General features: G+C 67.1%; 1 protein-coding gene across 3 annotated transcripts; it reads right to left on the bottom strand.

The window, feature by feature from the left end:
• Positions 1–1,773: 1,773 nt before the first annotated feature.
• On the bottom strand, positions 1,774–12,983 carry CRELD2 (CRELD disulfide isomerase 2). Of its 3 annotated transcripts, XM_051839193.3 has the most exons (10): positions 12,771–12,983; positions 12,429–12,511; positions 12,175–12,285; positions 11,616–11,707; positions 9,160–9,336; positions 6,383–6,478; positions 5,489–5,572; positions 2,908–3,003; positions 2,653–2,793; positions 1,774–1,980 (listed from the first exon to the last, which is right to left on the bottom strand). In XM_051839193.3, the coding sequence occupies exons 1-10, from the start codon at positions 12,909–12,911 to the stop codon at positions 1,931–1,933; spliced, it is 1,071 nt and encodes a 356-aa protein (XP_051695153.1). In that variant the 5' UTR covers positions 12,912–12,983; the 3' UTR covers positions 1,774–1,930. The 3 variants fall into 3 exon arrangements, with proteins under 3 accessions (XP_051695153.1, XP_051695155.1, XP_069909166.2); XM_051839195.3 differs by lacking the exons at positions 1,774–1,980; positions 2,653–2,793 and having other exon boundaries at positions 2,913–4,519; XM_070053065.2 differs by lacking the exons at positions 1,774–1,980; positions 2,653–2,793; positions 2,908–3,003 and adding an exon at positions 5,157–5,291 and having other exon boundaries at positions 5,405–5,572.
• Between the last annotated feature and the right edge of the window lie 222 nt (positions 12,984–13,205).

The raw sequence follows: 13,205 nt of genomic DNA, 5'->3' as shown, positions 1-13,205 counted from the left end.
GTCAGGCAGGGCACACGAGGCCTGGGAATGCACCGTGGGGCTCGGGCCCTGGGAACGTGCTGGCACAGGCAGACCGATGCCAGGCGCTGCGACAGAATCAGCCACGGCCATCCGTGCAGCTCTCGTGAGCGTCAGGGTCGAGCTGCGCGAGGCGGGAGGGGAGGTGCAGAACACGGTGTTTCCAGGCAGACAGGCAGAGGAGTCGAGGATGCGTGACAGACCCCCAGGACGCCAGGACGCCCTGCCCGTTCCTGACCCAGGGCCCTGAGTTTGGGGGGAGCTGGGTCCCTAGGAGTCAGGACGCTGGGTCACACCCGTGCCAGGGACCCTGCTGTCCCTCCTCGGAGGGCTCAGGGCCGCTGACCCGGGGAACCAGCATGGTGCTTGGACCTCTGGACGCGGGGATCGAGGTGATGTGAACATCCCCAGGCCCATGGTGCTGCCATGGCTCCCTGCTGGGGGACCTCCAGGGCCAGGCGGCAGGCAGAGTCCGGCCGTGCCCCCTCTCTGAGCAGGGTGGAGCAATGGACACGGTGTCCTTGGCCCCCAGCAGGGGGGCCCAGTGCAGGCACTGGACATCCTGAGGCTCGAGGTGGGGGTGCTCGGGTGGTGGCCCCATCACGTCTCCCTCACTGCGCCGGCCTGACTGCTGTAAGGGCAGGTGGGCCCAGGAGGGGCGTGGCCCCGGTGAGTGAGCACCCGTCTCCCTGCCCGGCTGGGGCTGCACACGCACGCACACTGGCCTCACCCCAGCCTGTGCCAGCAACCACGTCTCACCACCTGACAGAGCCCAAACCCTCCAGGGCCACGGTCCCCTGGGAGCACAGGACACGGCTGTCCTTGCACTGCACACCACTGAGGGACGCCTGGCCCCGGGGACTCTGCTGCGACCAGGCGCAGGGCACACAAAGGCCGGGGCCCCAGGAGCCCGGGGCGGGGCCAGGAGACAGCAGTCAGTCCTTGGTCCCCGGCTGGCACGGTGGGCACTGAACAGAGCAGCGTGGAGCAGCGTCCTTGCCCCCACTCCGCGCGGTCACACCGCGGGGAACCTCGGGCCGCAGTGCGTGCTGCGGCCCCGCGGGTTGGGCTCGCCCACGAAAGGTCTCCCCAGGGAAGCCGGCGGGAGAGCGCAGGATGGGCTGACAGCTGGCCCTGCCCGGGGATGGGCGGGGCCTCTGCAGTGGGCGTGGCCGGCCACGGCCGTCCTCTAGCCGAGTTCTGCGCTCCCGCAGTGCCACCTGCCGGCCCCGCGGCGTCCTGCGGCCTGGGCAGGTGAGCCAGTGCCCGCGTCGGGGACAGCGGCGCAGGGGCCAGTGCTCAGGCCTCCAGAGCCTCTTCCCACACCTGCTTGGAGGGGTCCGGTCCCCCACGGGCCCACCCCCCCCCACTGGGAACGGCTGGGGGTGGCTCCAGAGCGGTCTGAGGTAGGGAGTAGGCTGGGCGCCCCCTCCCCCGGCCACTGAAGCGCGGGCAGAGACCAGCAGCAGAGCGGCCGGCCAGCGGGCACCGCGCCTGACGCCGCCAGCAGGCCCAGGGCGCTCCCTGCGGATGGGGCCAGGGTCCGGGGACTGCGCAGAGCGGCCGGCCAGCGGGCACCGCGCCTGACCCCGCCAGCAGGCCCAGGGCGCTCCCTGCGGATGGGGCCAGGGTCCGGGGGCTGCGCAGAGCGGCCGGCCGGCGGGCACCGCGCCTGACGCCGCCAGCAGGCCCAGGGCGCTCCCTGCGGATGGGGCCAGGGTCCGGGGACTGCGCAAACTGAGGCGGATGCACCCGTGCCTGTCCCGACTACCGTCAATGGTCAATTTTATTATAAAGAATGGTATCAAAATATACAAATCTGTTGAACACTCAAGAAACACGACATTCCTAAGGGCCCCGGCGGCCGGTGGCGCAGAGCCCGGGGCACAGCAGGCTCCGCGGTCCCCACGCGTCACAGGTCCTCACGCAACAGTGGCAGTGGGGGGGTCTCCTCCGTGACCTCTGCGGAAAACAGACAGCTCCCCTGAGGGTCTGGCTGCGGCTGGGACAGCAGCTGCAGCCCGTGGCCTTGGGGACCGTGCCCAGGGCTTGTCGGGACACGGGGCCTCTCCAAAGCCACCGCAGGAGGTGCCGCAGGGGTGCCCCGGCAGGGCTTGTGGCCCTGTCCTCGGGCCTGGTGTTGCAGAGTCCAGCACCGCACTCCTGCACCTGCGGTCACCCCCGCTGACCCACTCAGGGCCTGGAGCACTGGAGCGAACTGTCGCATTCACTCTGGGAACTTCAGCCACTTCCTCTTTGAACACTGCCCCTCTCCCTTCACACTCTTCTAGAACGTCCAAGGGACTGTCGTAGGCCGGGCTGTGTCCCCAGACAGATGCCGAAGTACCCGTGGTACCTCTCCCGATGGTCAGGGTGGTCACCAGGCTGAGCCCCAGTCCGGGGCCAGTGTCCTCACGGCAGCGGAGGGGGATTTGGACACCCAGGGAGCCTCCAGAGCCCCCCGGGGGCCCTCGCAGCCCCCCAGGCCCTCACCGCCCTCTCTGCCCAGCGGGAAGGGGGATACCAGCTCCCAGCACCCCTCACCCCCGGGGGACGCCGGTTCCCAGCTCCCCTCACCCCCGGGGGACGCCGGCTCCCAGCTCCCCTCACCGCCGGGGCAGCCAGGCCACTCACCAGCCGCGGCCATGGGCACACAGGCGTCCTCCGTGTCCCGGAAGCCTTCGGGACACACGCAGACGAAGCTCCCGGGGGTGTTGTAGCAGTTCTCCTTCTCCCTCACACACACTCTCTCTGGTAGCGAGCACTCGTCTATATCTACAACCAGAACGCCCACCTCCAGCAACGTCCCCCCCGCTCATTAGCATCAGGGTCACAGGGCGGCCGAAGGTCAGGCCCAGGCGGTGGCCGGCCTGGGGGAGCCGCACTCACCTGTGCACTGCCCGCCTTCCCTCGTGTAGCCCGCGATGCACTCCTTACAGTTCCCTGGGCCCTTCCCCGTGCAGCCCACGCAGGTGGGGTCACACTCTGGAACCAAGGAGGGAAGTCAACCGCGGACCCCTCCTCACCAGTCACGACCCCGTCTGTGGCCAGGCACACAATGCTCCTGCAGGGCCGTCATGCCGGCAGCAGTGGGGTCCCGGGGGACGCCCAGCTCAAGTGCTGGCTCCTTCCGGCCCCGCCTCCTGCCGCACCCCCAGTGCTGGGACCCACTCCCAGGCTCCTGGCTTGGCCTGGCCCAGCCCTGTCTGTTGCGAGCATCTGGGGAGTGAACCTGCAAATGGAAGACCTCTCTGTGCCTTCCCAGTAAAATCAAAGGAAGAGACAAAAGACAAAACCAAGACCCGACAGTCCTTCTGCTGAAGAAACGGGGTCTGGTGGATTTCTCAAAACAAAACACACCTCACGCTTGGTGGTCTGGGTTGTCTGCCTGCAGGGGGCCCAACGAGAGCTGCGCCCCTGCCCTCCAGGCTTCCGGGCTGCAGCCCAGGCAGAGACCACTGCCAGACCCCTGTGCGAGGGCTGTGGCAGGCCCGGGGGAGCACTGTGTGCCGGCAGTCTCTGGATGTGCGAGGGCTGTGGCAGGCCCGGGGAGCACTGTGTGCCGGCACAGTCTCTGGAGGTGAGAGGGCTGTGGCAGGCCCGGGGGGAGCACCGTGCGCTGGCACAGTCTCTGGAGGTGCGAGGGCTGTGGCAGGCCCGGGGGAGCACCGTGCGCCGGCACAGTCTCTCTGGAGGTGCGAGGGCTGTGGCAGGCCCAGGGAGCACCGTGCGCCGGCACAGTCTCTGGAGGTGCGAGGGCTATGGCAGGCCCGGGGGGAGCACCGTGCGCCGGCACAGTCTCTGGAGGTGAGAGGGCTGTGGCAGGCCCAGGGGAGCACCGTGCACCGGCACAGTCTCTGGAGGTGCGAGGGCCCTGATACACATCCTTCCTTCTCTGAGTCGTTTGGAAGTTAATCCAAAGATGAGGCGTGTTCACGGGTTCATCTCCAGGGCTCGTGGTTCACGATGGTGGGAACACTGTCGAGGTTGGGTCATTCTTTTTGACTTGAGAGGCAGAGAGAGGGACAGAGCTTCCTTCTGCTGGCTCCCCCCACCAGGCCGCCCCTCTGACGGCAGGAGCCAGAGCTGGCCGTCACACCTGGCGCGGCGGCGTAGAGCCGCCAGGCTGCATGCCCACTCCTGTTACGCAGTCCAGGCTGCCGGAGGCGCCAAGGCGCAGCGGGTACAGCCGCGGCTGCAGCGCTGGCGAACCGGGCAAGCAGCACCTCTCCCCCTCCGTAGCGCTTTCAGATAAGTAATACATCTTTAAAAAAGAACTTCCTGAGTTTTCTGCACCACATTTCTGTTCCCTGTGTTGCTACATTCTTTTTAAAGGTAAGACGCTTTCATTTTTGTTTTCACTTTTTTGAAAGGCAGAGTGAGACGTCTTCCATGTCTGGTTCACGCCCCGAAGGCTTATCCCAAGAGTGGCGGGCCAGGCGGAAGCCGGGAGCCAGGAGCTCCATCCAAGTGTCCCCCGTGGGTGGCAGGACCCAAGCATCTGAGCAGTCAGCAGGGAGCTGGGGTCAGGAGTGTGGCTGGGACTCATAGGGGCGGTGGGCACGCCAAACGTCCACCCGGTTCTGTGTCTCAAAGCAGGTGGGACGGACGCCATGCGAGAAGGGACACATGCAAGTCTAGAGGGGGGCGGAAGTGGGACCCCGGCCACCTTCACAGCCGGTGAGGGAAGCGGGACCCCGGCCACCTTCACGGGGTAGGGGGAGGGAAGTGGGACCCTGGCCACCTTCACGGGGGGTGGGGAGGGATGCGGGACCCCTGCCACCTTTGCAGGGGGGGACGGAAGCTGGGACCCCGGCCACCTTCACGGGGAGGGGGGGACGGAAGCTGGGACTCCGGCCACCTTCACTGGGGGTGGGGGAAGCTGGGACCCTGGCCACCTTCACGGAGGGGGAGGGACGCGGGACCCCGGCCACCTTCACGGAGGGGGACGGACGCGGGACCCCGGCCACCTTTGCAGGGGGGGACGGAAGTGGGACCCTGGCCACCTTCACGGGGGGGGGGACGGAAGCTGGGACCCCGGCCACCTTCACGGGGGGGGGGAAGCTGGGACCCTGGCCACCTTCGCAGAGGGGGGACGGAAGCTGGGACCCCGGCCACCTTCACGGGGGGGGGGGGGGGGAACGGAAGCTGGGACTCCGGCCACCTTCACTGGGGGTGGGGGAAGCTGGGACCCTGGCCACCTTCACGGAGGGGGAGGGACGCGGGACCCCGGCCACCTTCACGGAGGGGGAGGGACGCGGGACCCCGGCCACCTTTGCAGGGGGGGACGGAAGTGGGACCCTGGCCACCTTCACGGGGGGGGGGGGACGGAAGCTGGGACCCCGGCCACCTTCACGGGGGGGGGGGAAGCTGGGACCCTGGCCACCTTCGCAGAGGGGGGACGGAAGCTGGGACCCCGGCCACCTTCGCAGAGCGGGGACAGAAGCTGAAACCCTGGCCCCAAGCCCACCTTCGCATAGGTAGGAGCCACTGACGTTCTCACAGTACTGCGCCTCGCTGCAGGGGGACGCCTCGGCCCCGCACTCGTCCACGTCTGGAACAGAGAGCAGCAGGTGGGTCGGCAGGCGAGGACCCTCGCAGGCCCCCCAAGGCCGGGCAGGCGGGGGCTGGGGGGGACACGGGGAGGACACTCGGGTGCAGGTGCACGGGCACCTCTGCTTCCTCAGGCAGCCCCAGCTCCTGCAGCCCCCCACCCAAACAGGAAGCCAGCTTGGATGAGCCCCTCATGTGCCTGAGGCCAAGTAGCTGCGAGGCCAAACCCAGAGACTTCCAGCAGCGGGACACTGGTGTCAGGAGCCAGCGGCCGGGACGGGGCCCTCAAGGGGTGCCAGTGCAGTGGGGAGGAGGAAAGGCACACAGCCAGCAGCGGCGCCCGGGCCACAGCTCTCACACCCGCCCTCCCCCAGCAAAGCCGGCCCGTGTCAGGGGCGGGGGCGGCCCCAGAACCAGAGCGCGGGGGTTCCCAGGCAGCCGCCTGCAGCCCGGGCTCCTGCAGGGGAGGTCTGTGCCTCCACAGGACGGCTCCTGGGGCCTGCCCGTTGCTAGGCCACGCCCCAACACCACTGTCATGTCTGACAGAGCATACAGCAGCACTCCCCAGTGTGGACGAGTCTGGTTCCAGGGTGAGGGGCAGGGCCGGGACTGCTGGGGCCTGCTCTCCCCAGCAGCCCACGGCCAGGTCTACAGCGGACACACCTGCCTGGCCCCGGGCTCGGGCTCCAGAGCCGACCCCATCCGGTGGTCAGTTACCTCCCCAAACCCAGAATGGGGCAGCGATGGGGAGCTGCGGGCAGTGGGGTGCGGGCTGGGGGAAGCCTGTCCCGGGAGCCCCTGCCCTCCTCACCCACGCAGGCGTCCTGCACGCGCTCCCAGCCCACTTCGCACTCGCTGCAGTGTCGGTTGGTGGGGCCCGAGCAGGTCTTGCAGGACTCGTCACAGGCTGGAAGGCAAAGAGGCCACGTCAGGTCCTTCAGGGAGTCCCCCCAGTCACCCACACAGCCACCACTGTGGCGTCGGCGGCCCACGTCAGAGCACCGGGCCCAGTCCTGGCTGCTCCGCTTCCGACCCAGCTCCCTGCTGATGCGCCGGGGAACAGCAGCAGCCGGCTCAGGTGCTGGGGCCCTGCCCCCACGTGGGAGACCCGGATGGAGCTCCTGGCTCCTGGCTGTAGCAGCCATTTAGAGAGTGAACCAATGGATAAAAAGAACTCTCTCGTCTCTCCCTCTGCCTTTCAAGTAAATAAATAAATAAATATAAGAAAAGAGAAATGGGAAATCCACGTTCTGCTCAAAACCTGAGAGCAGCCCCGGCAGAGCGGGGTCTTGGTTCCCGAGCCAGACTCGAGAACATGTGCTCGTGGTGGCAAAGGCAGCGCCTCCCACGCTGGCCAGCACCAGGCCGGCACACACCACACGCGGACACAGAGGAAGCAGAGCCCGCGGGGAGCGGAACTCTGAGGGCCGTGCGCTTGCTGGCGTTCCAAGGAGAACGTCCCACAGGGCACGACTCTCGGGCTGACACCACACACGCCTGCATGTGCGTGCGGGCTGGCGCACGAGCTTCCTCTCAGCGACACCAGTGGAAAGCCAGCAAACGCGCGCGCCCTCCGACGTGTCGGAGAGCCTGTTTAGGACAGTGCCGCCTGCAGCGTCCCTCCGGGACTGGAACACGCAGTGGAGTTGAGAGGCCGGGCCGCAGCCGAGCTGCTTGCCCTGTGCTGCGTGCTCGCAGCTCAGCTCACAGGGGGGAGTCCCAGGTGGGAAAGCCCTCACCCAAGCCTGGTCCACGTGGCCACGTGACAGGGTCGGGCCAAACAGGACAGCGTGTCCTCAAGGAGGGGCACCGTGCAGAGACCAAGGCCCCCGGGTCTCGCGTGGGGCCGTCGGTCCACCTCGTTTCCTGCCGTGGCATGGCGGGGCTCAGCACTACAAGGTGCTGAGGGACATGGCACGTCCCGCCCTCACACCGCACACAGCGATCCCAGGGCCTACGCCCAGCCGAGGACACCCAGCAGGGCGCTCCAGGGGACAGCTGCTGGAGAGCAAGCCTCCTCCCAAAGCACGCCGGGCAACTGAACACGCTTCCCACGAGGCAGCCGCGTGCAGGAGCCACGAGAACCTCGAAGGGGGGTGGAGCCTGCTGCCCCAGCAACGTGCAGCTCAAAATGGGTTGTTCAGCGACAGGACCACGTCCTCTGTCCCTCCCTTCACGGGTTTCGCAAGGGCCAGTCTTTTGGCCACCTGAGGCCAGGAGGCCAGTGTCGTGCGCAGCAGGTTAAGCTGCGGCTGTGACGCCTGCGTCCCACGTGGGAGTGCTGGTTGGGGTCCTGGCTGTTCCACTTTTTTCTTTTTTAAGATTGACTTATTTGAAAGTCAGAGTTACACAGAGAAGAGAGGCAGAGAGGCAGAGAGGCGAGAGAGAGAGAGAGAGAGAGAGAGAGAGACAGGTCTTCTATCCGCTGGTTCACTCCCCAATTGGCCTCAATGGCCAGAGCTGCACCCCATCTGAAGCCAGGAGCTTCTTCCAAGTCTCCCACATGGGTGCAGGGGCCCAAGGACTTGGGCCATCCTCCACTGCTTTCCCAGGCCAGAGCAGAGAGCTGGATCAGAAGTGGAGCAGCCAGGTCTTGAACCAGCGCCTATATGGGATGCCGGCACTTCAGGCCAGGGCGTTAACCTGCTGCGCCACAGTGCCGGCCCCTGTTCCACTTCTGATACAGCTTTCTGCAATTGTGCCTGGGAAGGCAGCAGAAGATGGCACAAGTACTTGGGCCCCCGGCATCCAGGTAGGAGACCAGGATGAAGTCCCTGGCTGCTGGCTTTGGCCTGGCCCAGGCCTGACTATTGCTGCCATTTGGGAGTGAACCAGTGGATGGAAGGTCTGTCACTATGCCTTTCAAATAAAGTGAGTAAATCTTAAAAACAGAGATCAGCGCTGTGGCATAGTGGGTAAAGCTGATGCCTGCAGTGCCGGCATCCCAAATGGGCACTGGTTCGAGTCCTGGCTGCTCTAGTTCTTTTATTTATTTATTTATTTAATTTATTGGACAGAAACACACAGAGACAGAAAGATCTTCCTTCCGTTGGTTCACCCCCAAAATGGCTGCCACGGCCGGCGCTGTGCCAATCCGAAGCCAGGAGCCAGGTACTTCCTTCTGGTCTCCCATGCGGGTGGCAGGGCCCAAGCACCTGGGCCATCCTCCACTGCCCTCCCTGACCACAGCAGAGAGCTGGACTGGAAGAGGAGCAACCGGGACTAGAACCGGCGCCCATGTGGGATGCCAGTGCCACAGGCGGAGGATTAACCAAGTGAGCCACGATACTGGCCCCTGCTCTAGTTCTGATCCAGCTCTCCATGGCCTGGGAAAGCAGTAGAAGATGGCCCAAGTGCTTGGGTCCCTGCACCCACGTGGGAGACCCGGAGGAAGCTCCTGGCTTCAGATCAGCTCAGCTCCACTGTTGCGGCCCTCTATGGAGTGAACCAGCAGATGGAAGACCACTCGCTCTTTCTGCCTCTGTTACTCTTTCAAATAAATGGATAAGTCTTTAAAACAAACAAACCAAAACCACCACCACACACACACACACACACACGCGCGCGCGCGCGCGGAACAGACCTCACCTGTGCAGACGCTGTGGGTCTCGTTCCTCAGCGAGCTGAAGTAGCCGTCCGCACAGTCAGTGCACAGCGGCCCCTGGTACCCCACGTGGCACTGGCAGGACCCGTCCCCCTGCCTGCTGCCGTCTCCGTCGCAACGGCCGTTTCCACTGCAGGGCCTCTCGGAGCCGCCCTGGCACTCTTGGGGGGACACAAACCCATCCTCAGCCCACCCCTGTACCTGGGCGGGGCTCTGGGGAGACCTCCTGGGCCTGCAGGGCTGGGGTGGATGGTGCCACTCGGGGTGGCCCTGGGCAGCCTCCCCGGAAACACAGGGCAACGTAGGACAGCGTGGGGCGCGATGGCCTTGGCCACTGTGTCTCACATGCCACCAGGGAGAGCCAGAGAGGTATGCGGCGGGCATTTGTGGCCAATGGGGAGTGTCTGAGCGGCAGACTGCCCCTTGATCCACGCTTCCTCGTGGGAGAAGCCAGACACGCGGCAGGGCTCAAGACCGCGTGCCTAGCCCTGGGCGCTCTACAGGGTGGTCTGCACGGATGTGTGGGCAGAGCTGTGAGGATGGCAAGGCATGCTGCCGGGAGCCCACGCCGCTGCACACGGAGGGCCGTGCCCAGCAGGCTGGTCAGGACACAGCCTCAGAGGGCAACGGCGAGTCCCTCCCCACCCCCAATCCTGACAGGAAAGCAGGACGGTGCGGGGCTGTGGTCTCCGGGTGTGACAGGAGTACCAGTGTGGGGCTGTGGAGTCCCGGGTGTGACAGGAGGGACAGTGTGGGGCTGTGGAGTCCCGGGTGTGACAGGAGGCACAGTGTGGGGCTGAGGACCCCGGGTGTGACAGGAGGGACAGTGTGGGGCTGAGGACCCCGGGTGTGACAGGAGGGACAGTGTGGGGCTGAGGACCCCGGGTGTGACAGGAGGGACAGTGTGGGGCTGTGGTCCCCGGGTGTGACAGGAGGGACAGTGTGGGGCTGAGGACCCCGGGTGTGACAGGAGGCACAGTGTGGGGCTGAGGACCCCGGGTGTGACAGGAGGGACAGTGTGGGGCTGAGGACCCCGGGTGTGACAGGAGGCACAGTGTGGGGCTGAGGACCCCGGGTGTGACAGGAGGGACAGTGTGGGGCTGAGGACCCCGGGGAGTGACAGGAGTGACAGTGTGGGGCTGAGGACCCCGGGGAGTGACAGGAGTGACAGTGTGGGGCTGAGGACCCCGGGTGTGACAGGAGGGACAGTGTGGGGCTGAGGACCCCGGGTGTGACAGGAGGGACAGTGTGGGGCTGAGGACCCCGGGTGTGACAGGAGGGACAGTGTGGGGCTGAGGACCCCGGGTGTGACAGGAGTGACAGTGTGGGGCTGAGGACCCCGGGTGTGACAGGAGGGACAGTGTGGGGCTGAGGACCCCGGGTGTGACAGGAGGGACAGTGTGGGGCTGAGGACCCCGGGTGTGACAGGAGGGACAGTGTGGGGCTGAGGACCCCGGGTGTGACAGGAGGGACAGTGTGGGGCTGAGGACCCCGGGTGTGACAGGAGGGACAGTGTGGGGCTGAGGACCCCGGGTGTGACAGGAGGGACAGTGTGGGGCTGAGGACCCCGGGTGTGACAGGAGGGACAGTGTGGGGCTGTGGTCCCCGGGTGTGACAGGAGTGACGGTGTGAGGCTGAGGACCCCGGGTGTGACAGGAGTGACAGTGTGGGGCTGTGGAGTCCCGGGTGTGACAGGAGGGACAGTGCGGGGCTGTGGTCCCCGGGTGTGACAGGAGGGACAGTGTGGGGCTGTGGAGTCCCGGGTGTGACAGGAGGGACAGTGTGAGGCTGAGGACCCCGGGTGTGACAGGAGTGACAGTGTGGGGCTGAGGACCCCGGGTGTGACAGGAGTGACAGTGTGGGGCTGAGGACCCCGGGTGTGACAGGAGTGACAGTGTGGGGCTGAGGACCCCGGGTGTGACAGGAGTGACAGTGTGGGGCTGTGGAGTCCCGGGTGTGACAGGAGTGACAGTGTGGGGCTGTGGAGTCCCGGGTGTGACAGGAGTGACAGTGTGAGGCTGAGGACCCCGGGTGTGACAGGAGTGACAGTGTGGGGCTGTGGAGTCCCGGGTGTGACAGGAGTGACAGTGTGGGGCTGTGGAGTCCCGGGTGTGACAGGAGGGACAGTGTGGGGCTGAGGACCCCGGGTGTGACAGGAGTGACAGTGTGGGGCTGTGGACCCCGGGTGTGACAGGAGGGACAGTGTGGGGCTGAGGACCCCGGGTGTGACAGGAGGGACAGTGTGGGGCTGAGGACCCCGGGTGTGACAGGAGTGACAGTGTGGGGCTGTGGAGTCCCGGGTGTGACAGGAGGGACAGTGTGGGGCTGAGGACCCCGGGTGTGACAGGAGTGACACGTGGGGCTGAGGACCCCGGGTGACAGGAGTGACGGTGCGGGGCTGTGGTCCGGGGAGTGACAGGACAGCTGCACGTGGCCGTACCGTGACAGTGGGGGCCGTAGGTCCCTGGAGAGCAGCACACTTGTAGCGTCTGCACGCAGAACCACTCCTGCAGGTCGGGGTGCTCCTTCTTCCTGGGACGGCAGACACAGCCCTCAGCGTCCCGTGAGTGACAGATGGCAGCAGGGCTCTCCGCCGGGCGCACCCCCTGCAGCCGCGGACAGCCCTGAGCCCTGCCCGGCACACCCACGCCCACGCTGGGCTCGCACGGCCGGCCGAGTGTGCTCGCTCCCTCTCAAGGCCGCCAAGACAAATATTAGTATTCTCAACCGCGCTGACCACGTGACTCCCGCCGGGACAGAGGGGGCCACCCCACGCATCACAGCATCTGGGAAGGGACTCTGGTTAGCCGCCTGGCGTGGAAGACGGTGGCATACGGGCCAGAGAGGCAGGCTGGTGCCCACGCCCGTGCGCCGGCGGCTCGGGGTGGTGCCCATGCCCATGCGCCGGCGGCTCGGGGTGGTGCCCACGCTGTGTGCCGGCGGCTCGGGGTGCCGTCCACGCCGTGTGCTGGCCACGCCGGCCGGCCCGCGGCACTCACAGCTGCAGCCACCAGGCCTCCAGGTGCTCCTCGTGCTCCTCCACCATCTGGTTGCACTCGAAGTCGCTGCTCCCACACAGGCCCTCCACGATCTCCAGGAAGCGGATCTCACTGGAACACAAGCGGGAAGTGGGGACCCCGACCCACGGCCCGGTGGGCGGCGGGGGCCACAGGTGGGCCCGGGCTGCGGGGCAGGGCGGCAGCCGGGAGGGTCGGGGCCAGGACACGGGCGCGCAGGTGCTCGGGCCACGCACCTGAACTCGTACTTGGACAGCGTCTTTTCCTCCCAAGCCGTGTTCCCGCCGCCGAAGTTCTTGTTCGCCGTGTCCGCCATGCCCTGCCGGAGAAGGTGCGCTCGGGCTGGGCACCGCCCAACCTCCACCCCGGAGCCGTGTGCGGCGACCCCGGGCCGCGGTGTGGGCGACCCCCGCCTCAGGACTCGGGGAGCACCTGCTTGAGCCTGCCCGGCCCCCTCCTCAGCCGTCCGGGCGCTGCTGCTCGAGCCCGCCCGGCCGGCCCGGCCCCCTCCTCAGCCCTCGAGGGACACCCGCCTTCACCTGCCCACCGGCCGCCCCTCCCCAGCTCTCCGGGCGCACCTGGTTGAACTTGTCCACCAGCCCCCGGCACCGCTGACAGGGCGTCGGCTTCCGAGAGGCTTCCAGGGCGGCCAGCGGCGGCGGCAGCAGGAGCAGCGGCAGCAGCAGCCACCCCGGCGCAGCCCAGGGCGGCGGGCGCATGGCGGGGCCGACGCGGACTCAGGTCCTGCGGCCCAGCGGCTCCGGCCTCCGCCGCCCACCGGTCCCGAGCGCGCCGGCCGTTCCCCGGGCTACTTGATGGCGTTGTCGAGGCCCCGCCCAGCGGTCGAGTCCCGCGCCGCGATTGGGTTCTCGGATCCGCCCCGTCCTGACGTGGACCAATCCGGGCTCGCCACGAGCGGCGACCAATGGGAAGGCCCCGGGTCAGCGTCCTCCCGGAAGGGCCGGGGGCGGGGCCCGGGAATCCGAGCCCACCTCCTCGCCCCGCCCCTCCCG

Source organism: Oryctolagus cuniculus, chromosome 11, assembly GCF_051225735.1.
Source record: "Oryctolagus cuniculus isolate XC-2025 breed Fujian yellow rabbit chromosome 11, ASM5122573v1, whole genome shotgun sequence".
NCBI classification, from domain to species: Eukaryota; Metazoa; Chordata; class Mammalia; order Lagomorpha; family Leporidae; genus Oryctolagus; species Oryctolagus cuniculus.
The sequence above is the reverse complement of the archived record's forward strand: the minus strand, read 5'-3'. Positions and strand labels throughout refer to the sequence as shown.

Coding starts and splice junctions, on each gene's coding strand:
- CRELD2 (XM_051839193.3), bottom strand. CDS start 12,911: ATGCGCCCGCCGCCCTGGGCTGCGCCGGGGTGGCTGCTGCTGCCGCTG. Junction 2,794..2,907: donor GGAAGGCGGGCAGTGCACAG/GTGAGTGCGGCT, acceptor TTCTGGTTGTAG/ATATAGACGAGTGCTCGCTA. Junction 1,981..2,652: donor TGTGCCCATGGCCGCGGCTG/GTGAGTGGCCTG, acceptor TGTTTTCCGCAG/AGGTCACGGAGGAGACCCCC.